The sequence below is a fragment of the Egretta garzetta genome, unplaced genomic scaffold (genome assembly GCF_000687185.1).
Source record: "Egretta garzetta isolate BGI_Z169 unplaced genomic scaffold, ASM68718v1 scaffold497, whole genome shotgun sequence".
NCBI classification, from domain to species: domain Eukaryota; kingdom Metazoa; phylum Chordata; class Aves; order Pelecaniformes; family Ardeidae; genus Egretta; species Egretta garzetta.
The window spans coordinates 274731-286146 of record NW_009260349.1 but is presented as its reverse complement, the minus strand read 5'-3'; the positions used below and the strand labels follow the sequence as shown (position 1 = coordinate 286146).

The window sequence follows — 11416 nt, the reverse complement described above, 5'->3', positions numbered from 1 at the left end:
AACCATTCACCTCTTTCTTGACCTTCTTCATGCCCTCCATTACTCCAGAGGTTGTCACCCTGGAAGAGAAGGGAGAAACATCAGAGAACTGAACTTGAACTGTAACACCCATTTCACCAATAGCCCAGGTTTGTGTTCCTGCTCATATCAAATAACACTTCAAGTGTCTCATTACCAAGCAGTCTCAATGTTTGGCCTTTCCTATTACTATTATTTTGCAGGCCAGGTATCATTTGGACACAATACTGGTGAGTGGTAGAAGCAAGGCTGTTGTACTTGAGAACCTCAAGGCCTTCCCCATCTATCATTAAACTAAATGAGCAAATAATATTTGCTTATACATGAAAGAAGATAGCAGGGGTGGCTAAATGGTTAAAACAGGTGTTTATTTGCTAAAGTTTGAACAGCTTACTTAGAAAATTTTGCTATACAGCTGAACACCCTTAATTCTCTGCATTAAGTACTTCTGCATTTGCAATGCTTTTAACAGGTACAACATATTATATAAATGTGCACACAGTGTACAGTGCCCCAAATAAACCTTACTGGCTTAATGCACACCAACTCCTGTTAAGAGCAAAATTACTCAATGAACAGCAACAAGACAGAAGAGAGGTCATCCTTTTTCTACCATCCAAGTCTGGATTTGTCACAGCAATCTGACCATTGAACTATAAAGCCTCATAATACCGGTCAAACATTAGGCAGACTGAACTGTTTATCCAGCCAGAACAGCACTACTCCTCTCAGAACTCCCTTGGCTATCCAAGAAGCTTTTCAGCCCAGTAGCGCTCTCTGTTGCTATACAAAACAGGCTATTTGCATGCACAAGACATTTGCTTTATTCTTTCGCACAATATTATTCGCATTCCACACAGGTATTTTTTTCCCCTCATAAGTGTGCTACAAAGGTTATTTTGAATGCTGAAAGCAAAAGTGCCAATAACTCCATGCATTCACGAGGGATGCCTGGAAGCAGACATAAAACTGTCCTGTTCAGAGATGCCGCTGTGTGTGGTGTACTTCAGTCTTTGTGTGCTTTCACCTGCTGTTTACCATGTAAGAATACTTTATTTGATCAGTCTGGCTAACAACATTTTCACAGTCTCACCCAAGAGAAGAAGTTATCTTCAGATACACTCCTTTGATAATGCCCTTAGTTCCACATTAGATACCAGCTTCTGTACATGTACTATAAAAATAATTTACTCAAAATGGCGTATTTAGTGACTCTCTAGTGGCGGCAGTACTGGGATCATCAGTAGTTCAGACACTTGAGCATGGGCCTAGATGAGCTTGTGTTTAAGGGAATAGGGAAAGGGTCAGAAGAGTACAGATCAAATAGTAACTTTATTCCCTATTGAAATAAAAAAAGGGGCAGAGGGGAGAGAAAAGCAAGCAAGTGCTTAAAGAAGAAAGATATAAATTAGTAAACAGTAAACATTTGCCTGGAAGAAATCACATCAAGCTTGAGATCTACATGTTCTCTGTGCTGGTAAGTTCTCCCTGTTGACAAAGATTTTCCCACAGTCACATAGGAAAAAATCTGGGGAAACATGAGCTAGACAAACCCATCAAAGTAGATGCATCACTAATTGGAAAAGCATGCATTGAGATGTACTTAATGGTTTCCTGTCAAAAATGAAAGAACATGGAGCGTTGTTCCAGAGAGGTCTGTCCTGGGTTCACTTCTACTCAATATTTTCAGTAATTGCCTGGGTAATGGAATAGAGAACTTGCTTATTAAATCTGAAGAAGGCACTAAGAGCTACATATTTGAGAACAGGACTAGAATGCAGAAAGATTCTAGCAAATTGAAGTAATGGTCTGAAAAATACGGGACAATGCAGCAAGACCACTACGAAGTTTGCTCTTCAAAAATAATAACCTTCGCAATTACAGAGTAAGGGGCTAAATATCAATTCTTCAAGGAGGAGCTGAAGATTACAATAGACTACAAACCAAAAATGAGCCACTAACACAATCATGCAGCAGCAGACATACTAGGATATACAAATAGGTGTTTTGCACATTCATGACACCAAAGTAGCCTGAACACTTGACTCACAGCTAGTAAGATCCCACGTGGCACACACTCTCGATTTTAGCTCTGCACTTTAATATAATTACAAATGCATTACACAGCAAGACAATGACAAAAATGATCAGAGGTTATGGCTAAGAGGGAATGACCCACATTCATGGAAGGAAAGGACAAACAGCTACATACTAAAATTGCAGCCAGGTCAAGTCATGTCACTTGTTACCAGAGAGGCCATTTACTTTCCCCACCCTGCAACGATAGCAAAGAACTGGGAGAGATTTTGGGGTGGATTCTTCAACAGTGAAAGTTAAAGACCATCTGATGAGCACTGTTCTGGTCTCATGACAAGCATATGACGCAGCTCTTGAGTCCTCATCTTCTCAGATTGTTTGTGTACAAATTCCTCTCTCCCTCAAAATCAGTTTATCCAACCCATTTTAGTGCCCAGTAAAATAAGGCTATCAGCATCAAGATCAAGCACACTGCAATTCTCATTCTAGTCCTCTGAGCAGTTTTAAGACTACAGTTCTGACCTGCAATACTGCAATTAAGTATTCCTCACCTGCAGTTCACTGAACTGCATTTCCAGCCCACAAACTAGCAGTAGCTAAAATGCAACAAATCCTTCTCACTAAACCATCTGTCTCCAGAGCATCTTTGTGGCTGTCAGAGGGATGCCTGTCACAAACAAGGCACAAAAGGAATTCCCCAAACACTCCATTGCATAGTGGTACATGCTACAGAAGCTTCATAGTTTTCTTTTTCCCCCCCGCATCATATCCAAGAGATGGCTAACCATTCAGAAGCATTTTCAGCCTTCATTAATGGTGGATCTCAGCTGTCTTTTCTCCTGTTTTTTGTTTTGTAGTCCCAACAAGAAACACTGCGATACTGGCAGCAGCCAGCCTTTACAAACTACTGCAAACTGAGTGAAAACTGATCAGCCATTGAGCAAAAAAGCTGATCTCTGCATGGGAAAGATGTGTTCAGTGAAGAAAATCACTTCTAATGGAAAGCATCACGAACCAGTCTGCCATGAAGCGCAACCTGAGAGAAAGCAGAGAAAAGCAGCCAACCAGGACTTCAAGTCTCAGCACAGAGTAAGTTGCCTCATGATACAGTGAGAAACACCAGATCCCAAGGCATAAACAAAAGGCAGGTCAGTGTTACCACAATAGTTCACTATGTTGAGGCTGTTTTGGGTTAAGAGAAAACAAAGTTAGTCTCCACACACTCAGTAAGATGGATTTACTGAATTAACACCAAAACCATTAATGGCTTTTCTTGCAATTCCTCCTCCAGTGGATTTGTCTTAACCCCACGTGCATGTATGAACATCATTCTCAACCAAGATCTGTAGAAGAGCACTTTGGTACCTAATTTTTAAAGCAAAATTACTGAGCTAATGAAATAACTTACTGCAAAAGTAATAACCCCCCCCCCCCCCCAAAACCAAAACTGCTTCTTTTCCCCTTCCTCACCCCACCTCATCTACTGTACTGTTTATATTTTTGTGTTCATGCCCCAGAAATGGCATTAGGACTGGAAGCCTGACAACTCTTCCTGCCAAGTGCAGCTGCACTTTTTCAAACATAGTACTTGAATCTAACAAACTGTCAGCGACAAGCCCACAAACTGACAGAACGGGCTCAAGAGGCTGCCCAGCACAGAATACACAGAAAGCCACTTTGTTGATGACAAATGGCTATTGACCATACTTGAAAAAGAACAGGACTGGTCCTTAGTTCAGGTTTAGTCATGCTCTCCTCTCCAGCAGGAGAACTTGTATTGAGTCTGGTATAGCTGAAGAGAAAGTCCTATCCCAAGATAGAGGGGTGTTAGTTAAAAAGACTTATTACAAGTTACCTTTGCTGCTGTTCATTTATATTTTGAGTTACAAGAATTTACAAAGGGAGGATTTGTGTCTTACACTGGTTCTGTCACAGACACCTGGTCTTTGGATTCTTCTTGAAACTTCGCAGCTTTCTACACTGTACTTAATATTTACATTTACTGCCAGACTGAGCTTTGTATAGTTTGCACTGCATGAAAACAGGCATAAGCTAGAGACCTGCACTTAAAATGTCCTATTTTTTTGCTGGAAGACAAGCAAGCCTGGAAAACAGGCTTGGTGACCTCATGGGTCTCCCCTCTGTTGGCTCATAGAAATGTTGAACCTAAAGAAACGGAATGCTTCTGCAGCAAATGTTTTTAAGAGCCCAATTTTAACAAAAAACATCTGGGAGAAGACAACAACCATAAAACCTGGCAATAAGACATGGCAGAACACCATGAAGTTTGCAGGCTTTTAACTTTTGCCATAGCCTCTGAAGACAAGTGGGTATTTATCACATGAAAGACAAAACACTCATACAATGTTTGCCCAGGCTGCGGTCAGGCACTCAGTCACTTGCTCAAATAAGCCTTGATATTTCCACCCCCCACCCCCCTCCCAACAGAAACATTTAGTATTTACAAAAGCAAAAATAGGACCAGCAATACCAAGTCAACAAGAAATTTAATACACTTTCATTGCAGTGCTTCACCTGTCACAGAACGTGTATGCACCATGCTTTTCAAATATGTGCAAACTTAAACCTCCCTGATGCAGCTGGGGAAGGCAGAACAAACCTCTTACAGGTCATACCCTGCCAAGCACCCAAATGGAGTAAAACTTCTGGTGAATCAGATGAGAAAAATTTAGGCAAGGCTAAGGGGAACAAAGCCACAAGGCACAACAATAGAAGCTCCCAAGGCAAAGAGCAAAATGCCTTACTAGGAAAAGGCTCACAAGGAATCCTGATCCTCAAGTTTCTAGTAACATCTATTTCACTATGGCAAGATGTAAATCACTTAATTAGTTCATTAAATTTTCTCCAGATTATTCCTGGCAGGTTCTCTTAAATTTAGCAGCTTCTCCAATTCACTAGAATTACAACATGTGAAAGGTGCCATATTATTAGTCCTAAATAAAAACAAGTAAAAATTCATTAAGCTTGTCATGCAAAGTTGAAATTCACTCTAACAGGCAATCTTCTAGGAAAAAAGCTCTTTTCTGTACAATCACAAATCCTGCCACACCTTCCAGTTCAGACAGTGTCTTCCTAATGTGAATGTTTATTTACCAGCTCCCAAACTGAAAACAGCTTCTTACATAAACCATTTAAACACTTAAGTGATGATGATTTTAGGGTCACTACCCACTAGTTGGATTCTGCTTGCAACAATGACAGATTTTATGGATCCAAAGCAAAAATAACTAAGCATTTGGAAAGAGGATCTTTGTTACAAGAGGTATTCCTGAGAAATTAAACTGCTTGCATGATATTTCAGGCTAGATTCTACCTCAAATTGTAGCAATTTCCTAGTAAGCTCCATTTCTTTCTGAGCTAACTATGAGGGTGAACACATTCTGACTTTTTTTGCCCCTGCAATAAAAATTGGAGCATTGATTCGTTTCACCCAAGATCAGGTAAAGGAGATTTGCAAAGCTGAAAATAAACTCTTATGAACAGGCTTCTGAGCCTGTACGTGAACCGCAATTATGCGGGAAGTGTGTAGCTACTAAGGAGATCAGGTTAGCTCGGCGCCTATTAAGGCAGAGTCTGTGGCAATTATAGCTGTATTTAATGCTGCTAGCATGCTGAATTTCTTAGGGCAGTTTCTATTGCAGATTCAGAAATGCCACTGATTTTCTAAGTCCTCAGAAAACCACTGCAAAGAAAGCAACAGGGACTGAGGCTGAGCCCCACTTAACTTCTCCAGACTATCTCAGGTCCTACTGCATTTGCAGTGCCTCATGGTTTAGCAGGAAGGAACAGAACAGTGAAGAGTATTGGTAAAAATCCATCTCCTCAGCTCAATGTTACTTTCTGCAAAGCTATGGGCTGAACTTCAAGGTAGAAGTGACCTGACACCATATTAATTTATATTCTGTAGATTGGTAGTTAGGTTTTGTCGTTAGTTTGTTGGGGTTTTTTTAATATGAAGCATTAATGACAATTTGTAAGGCTCACTGGTGTTCAGCAACACATATTAAACACAGAAGGTTTTTTACTTAATATTTTTACAGGCATCTTTTTGCCCCTTGAAAATCTTTACCAGCTTATTCCACACTACTGCAATATCCAGCACAGAGGCTCCTATGCATATCACAGATCTCTTTGTTAGTTTAAGACACGCCAAATAGACACCTCATCTTTAAACATGTGGGCAGATCTTAGTCTTTTTCAAAGAAGGATTTAGAGAGATTAAAGTAAACTGTCTTTAAACATTACTTTTCTCAAATCAAGTGAAGAGGTAAAAAAAGGGGGGGGAGGGGTTCTTACACAGCTTCCATCTCCAAGTCATCCTCATCGTCTTGAGAAAGCTGTAGATAAGGGTTGTCTGATGCTGGACGGAACTTGTACCCAGTGAGGACAAAGAACACAAGTGTGGCTGTTTCATCCAGCAGCTGTGAGTAAAAACACAAGATTGAAGTTCAGTCCTGTAACCCTTCATGGTCATGACACATTTCTCCTCATTCATAAGGTTCAAGATTTAATGGCCAAGAAGCCTATGCCACAGCAGAAATAACAAAGCAATTCCTGTCCTGTTATCATTAATCCCAGGCTAAAGGCTGTCAAGCCCTTTGTTCTTTCAGCTTTCCCTGTCACTTTAAATACAGTTACAGTTCTAGCCATCACTCCAGTGCTTTTAAGTAACTATGGCAAGACTTGGCTTTTAAATGAGGGGGAGAAAAAATCATCCCTACATTGTTTGGTATTTTCAACAGTTAATGTATTCCAAAGACTCCCTGCACAGTTACTTGGATTATATGTTAAGAAACCAAGTATTTAAAAGTCACTAAGCAAAAAAAGCCTGTAGATGGAAGAGCAAAAGCCTATTTCACTGGCTCCCTGGGGCCTCAATTACATAGGGCAAACCTGACTAATTTTTTTCTCCTTTGTATGTTTCTTGATTAATTTCCTTCAGACATTTTTAAATTGAAAGACTAAAAAAATCAATAATGCAATTACTTTCAGACATCTCATGTATAATCCAGCAGCCTTGCTGGACAAACATAAAACTAAAAATATATTCCTGCCACCTTAGGCACATCAGTGATAAAAATCAGGAAGAGGCAGGGTGCAGCACTGTGCTCAGAGATGTTCTGCTACAACATGAGGAACAATTTATGGAAATTTTTTTCTGTGCAGTTATATTTAAAGAATAATAAGAAAAAATAATCAAAGAATAGATGTATTTTCCTTTGCTGGCAAATACCTGGTACAGCCATTTCCACTGGAATGGAACAGCAATCTTTATGAGAATTGCAATGATCCGTGTGAAGTAAATGTAACACACAATCTGGGAAGGAAAAGGAGAAAGCATGATGAAAACAACAGCACCATCCTTATAGAACCTCTTTTTCCAGAGAAACAGCTCAAACATTTCCCAGGCAACTCATTATGTCAGATCAGCCTTATTATGCTCCTTGATAAACATATAAGATATAGGCTGAGGGCTCTACTGCTGCTTGTTGAAAATCCCAATGACTCAAACTATTGCTAACATATTTAAGTTACAGCAGGAAAATGCTTTAAGTATTAGGATTTTGTAGAACTTGAAAAATCAGGATTGTCAAATCTATTACTCTTACCACTTCTAAGAGACTGAAATGAGGGTGCTGGAAATCATTAAGCAGCCTATGCTCTCTTGGGAGGTATGCTTATGGCTCCCACTGACTTAATCAGAAACTGCACACATGCATCTCAAGGCACCATTTGGTCCCAAGTTTAATTTTTAGGAAGTTTGCAGTATGTTATTCAAGCCCATCAATTCCACTGGCAGCTCAAGCTGTCTCAAGAGGAAATTAGTAAGCGTTACAAATAGCTGGAACCAATTTAAAGATAGGCAGAAGGATGCAACCACTAGGAAAAGAAGTTGCTCTGAGGATTGTAACCCAGTTGACCAAGATGCCAAAGCACAGCACTGCAACAGAACTAGGAACATCACCATATCCACCAGCTATAGTAGCTTCCAACAACTAATCCAACAAAAGACTTGAACAGCTTATAAATGCTCTGTATGCATGCGCATGTGTTTTACTTACCATAACATAGTAATGTCGGAAAAGCTTCAGCTTTGCTAGGTTAATGGCAGCTATCAAGAGAACACAAAAATCCATCAGAAAACTGTTAAAATGAGACAGAGTTTCTTTTGATACTTGTCTGCAAGGTAGGCAAGAGGTCAGAACTAGGACTCAGGTATTCCCAGACTAGAAAGATTTGTCCCACAGCCTGTTGGGCCCTCTGAGGAGTGCCAGTCTGGCTTGTCTACATACTGGACAACTCCTAGGCTAGGGTGAATGCCCTCTTAAAAAGGCAACTCAGTAACATCACCTTTAGGGTAAATTTTATATGCACATGCTCTGCAATGTAGAACCTTCCTCTAATGCTTATCTGTATGCAGCCAACTACATACCGCCACCAGAACCTTGACAGAAGGGCCATGCCACTTGACATTGCCTCCTAGAAAATTCCTGTCTTTTCTAGAGTAGCTCCTGACCTGCTCTGTGCCTTCAGCTCAACTGAGAGAAAATGAGGTCACCTCGGCTCTGGGAGCCACTGCATCTTGTTGGACTGCAGCAGGAGTATTTTAACATCTACGCAGTTATCCTCTATCATTCCTGGCTCAGTCACAACTTACAAGTGAAATAAGTAGTCATACTCAACAGTTCTCATAGCAAATGCATGTGTTGCAGTCAGAAACCGTGCAAGCTGAGGCCTCAGGCTACCCTGTGTTTATTGGACAGATTACATCAACTCTTGAGGAACAGAGCAGATATTCATGTGAATGAGCAGAGGTCAACAACAGATGGAACAGCTGTCAGCTCTGGTTTGAGAGTCAGGTTTTAGAGGTGCAGCAGGATTACAAATACAGACTCCTGGTGCTTTTGTGACAACAGAGGCAAAGAGTCCAAGATATGTTGACAGCATACAGAAATGCAATTTAGAGACAATGGATGTAGCTGCCAGTTCAAAAATACTGCCACATACTTACAGGTATTCCCTCCAAGCCCTCCTTGTAAATTTTTTATCAGGTGGGGAAGTGCAACACATTGTGCTCAAGTTCACCTGCACTCCCTCACAGAAATCACCCACTGCATAAAGCGGATTTATAAAAGGCTGCATGTATCTGCACATAAGATCTTCCAGGTTCACATCAGTGCAAAATATAGCATTACACACCAAGAAAAGGAGAGCTAATAGCTACCGAAAAAATGTTTCACTTCCTACGACAAAAACAAGGAAGCTTTTCTTATGGAGAGGTAATGTCAAATGTACCACTCAAACTGTTACAGGATCCCACTACATCAGCTACAGTGAAGACAGACAATATTCTGTTATAAACCTACTTGTATAATCTAGAGATCAGGAGTCTTTCCAAAACTTACCTTCAGTGTTCCAGGAGAACCACTGAAAGCTACGGACACCCTGAGACAGGCAGAAACCCTCCTCCAGCAGCACCTGACTAGCACAAGGCATAAACTGCCTGACAAGTAGACAAAACTAAGCTAAGAGTAGTTTTGATGTAGTGCCTGTTAGAGGCTTCTACACATCTCCAAATGGTATGTTTAACTTTTGACAGAGCACAGGGCATGTCGGTAAGAGAAAGCAGAGCCAGACCTCAAGGGGAAAAAAAAGGAAGCCTTATTTGTGAAGGAACATCAAGCGTGTTTCCATGCAGCTAAAGATTGTACTGTGCAACACCCATCCAAACACCAGTCAGACTGGGTTGGCTTTGGGCAAGACTGTGCCATAATCTTATGGCGCAGTACACGAGAGGAACACTAGCTCTTCGTTTTGGGAGGATGCTCCCTTCTGGTCTGCAATACAAAACACTGAACGTAGAATAGCATCTACTTTGCAATATAGAGTTCTGGACTCCAGAAAGCAATGCCCAAGCTCTAGACTTGCATCTGTTGAGTACCAGCAGTGAAGCACAGAGCACTTCACTGGGCAACAGATGGCAAGACTTGGAACTGCTAGAACAAGAACCTAACTAAATCCTTGGTAGCTAAATTGGCCCTGAGACATTGGTTTAGCTACTTCTCCCTCATTTCCATCCCTCACAAAAGCTAGTTTCCCACATTTAAATAGCAAAACCTTATAAATTTTCACGGGTCTAGTGCTCTACCAGATAACCTAATGTTAAAAGCTTTTCATAATACAGTTGGAGAAATATTAAACTGTGTAAATATGCAGGACAAGCTCATTAAATTGTGAAGCAGGGAAGCAATATTGTCCTATTTAAATGAGAGCTACATTAAGTGTGACCATGAAGATCTTGTGATTTACCACATACCAGTTTCTACACAGAAGGATCTATTTTGAACTCAACGCATTCATCTTCAAGAACTGCCACCAACTGGTGCAATGACAGGCCATGAGAATTACCAGGCTTTGTAGTTAAAGGAACACCAACTCAACAGCTGTGATTCAAACTGCCAGTCCATCAATGCTTTATAGTCAACAACTGAGCGAGCTGGGGAGTCATTTCTATTGGATTCACACAGTGCATAGGAGGAAAGGATAGCAAAGCCAAGGATCTGGCTGCCAACTGAAGCGTCACAACGCCGCCTCTCCCAACTGATTGAACACAGCTCAAGATCTCACCTACTCATCATGATAATCAATACCAAAGAGTTATCAGTTGGTACATCCAGGTATTTAGAATGGCTGAACATGGGAAAAAAGGGTGAGGAAAAAAAAACACAAACAGACAACCACCACCAAGTAGAAGGACTGGAGAGCCACCTCTGGAAGTTGGCTTGCTTATTTGTTACAACTACACGGTCTCCTCTAGCTGCCTCAACTTCAGGAATACTTCTCTCCACTATCAGATACTGAAGTCAGTATTAATGCAAGACTACACAATTCTGCCAGTTTTTTTTTTTTTTTAAACAGCTCAAAGTTACAGCACACAGTGTTCTGGAGAAAGTCTAAAATCATCATTGCTTGGCATCAGCCAGCCTGTGAATTGCTTTTTCACAGGCTGAACGTGCTCCAAGCAGTAACACTTGAGTCTTGCTAAGGTGGACACTTTTAAGACTTCAATCCACCTTAGCCTGACAGTTCAGACCCTGACAGCAACACTTGCAAGGAGAGGCTGGGCCAGCAGCTGTCACTTACAACTTAAATCACTTGCAGCCCCAACCTGTAAAGCTGCGATAACACAGCAGCAATCACAGCATGCAGTAAAGGTTGGGTAAATTTATGTTTCTAGTATGATAACCATTCTTCAAGAAATAGTACTTTAACTGCAGAGAACGTAAAAAAAGCAGTAGACACTTTCTACCAAAGGTTTTGCAAATGAATTCATACTTGT

The 11416-nt window shown here is 40.8% G+C and overlaps 1 protein-coding gene across 1 annotated transcript in view; it reads right to left on the bottom strand.

Moving 5' to 3' along the window:
- Nucleotides 1-11416, bottom strand: part of GPR107 (G protein-coupled receptor 107) — a 32293-nt gene that overhangs the window by 3501 nt on the left and 17376 nt on the right. Inside the window, exons 14-17 of the mRNA XM_035898206.1 lie at nucleotides 8139-8188; nucleotides 7310-7393; nucleotides 6373-6497; nucleotides 14-59 (exon numbers count right to left, since the gene is read on the bottom strand). Coding sequence (XP_035754099.1) covers nucleotides 14-59; nucleotides 6373-6497; nucleotides 7310-7393; nucleotides 8139-8188 — 305 coding nt within the window. The remainder of the gene's footprint in view (nucleotides 1-13; nucleotides 60-6372; nucleotides 6498-7309; nucleotides 7394-8138; nucleotides 8189-11416) is intronic.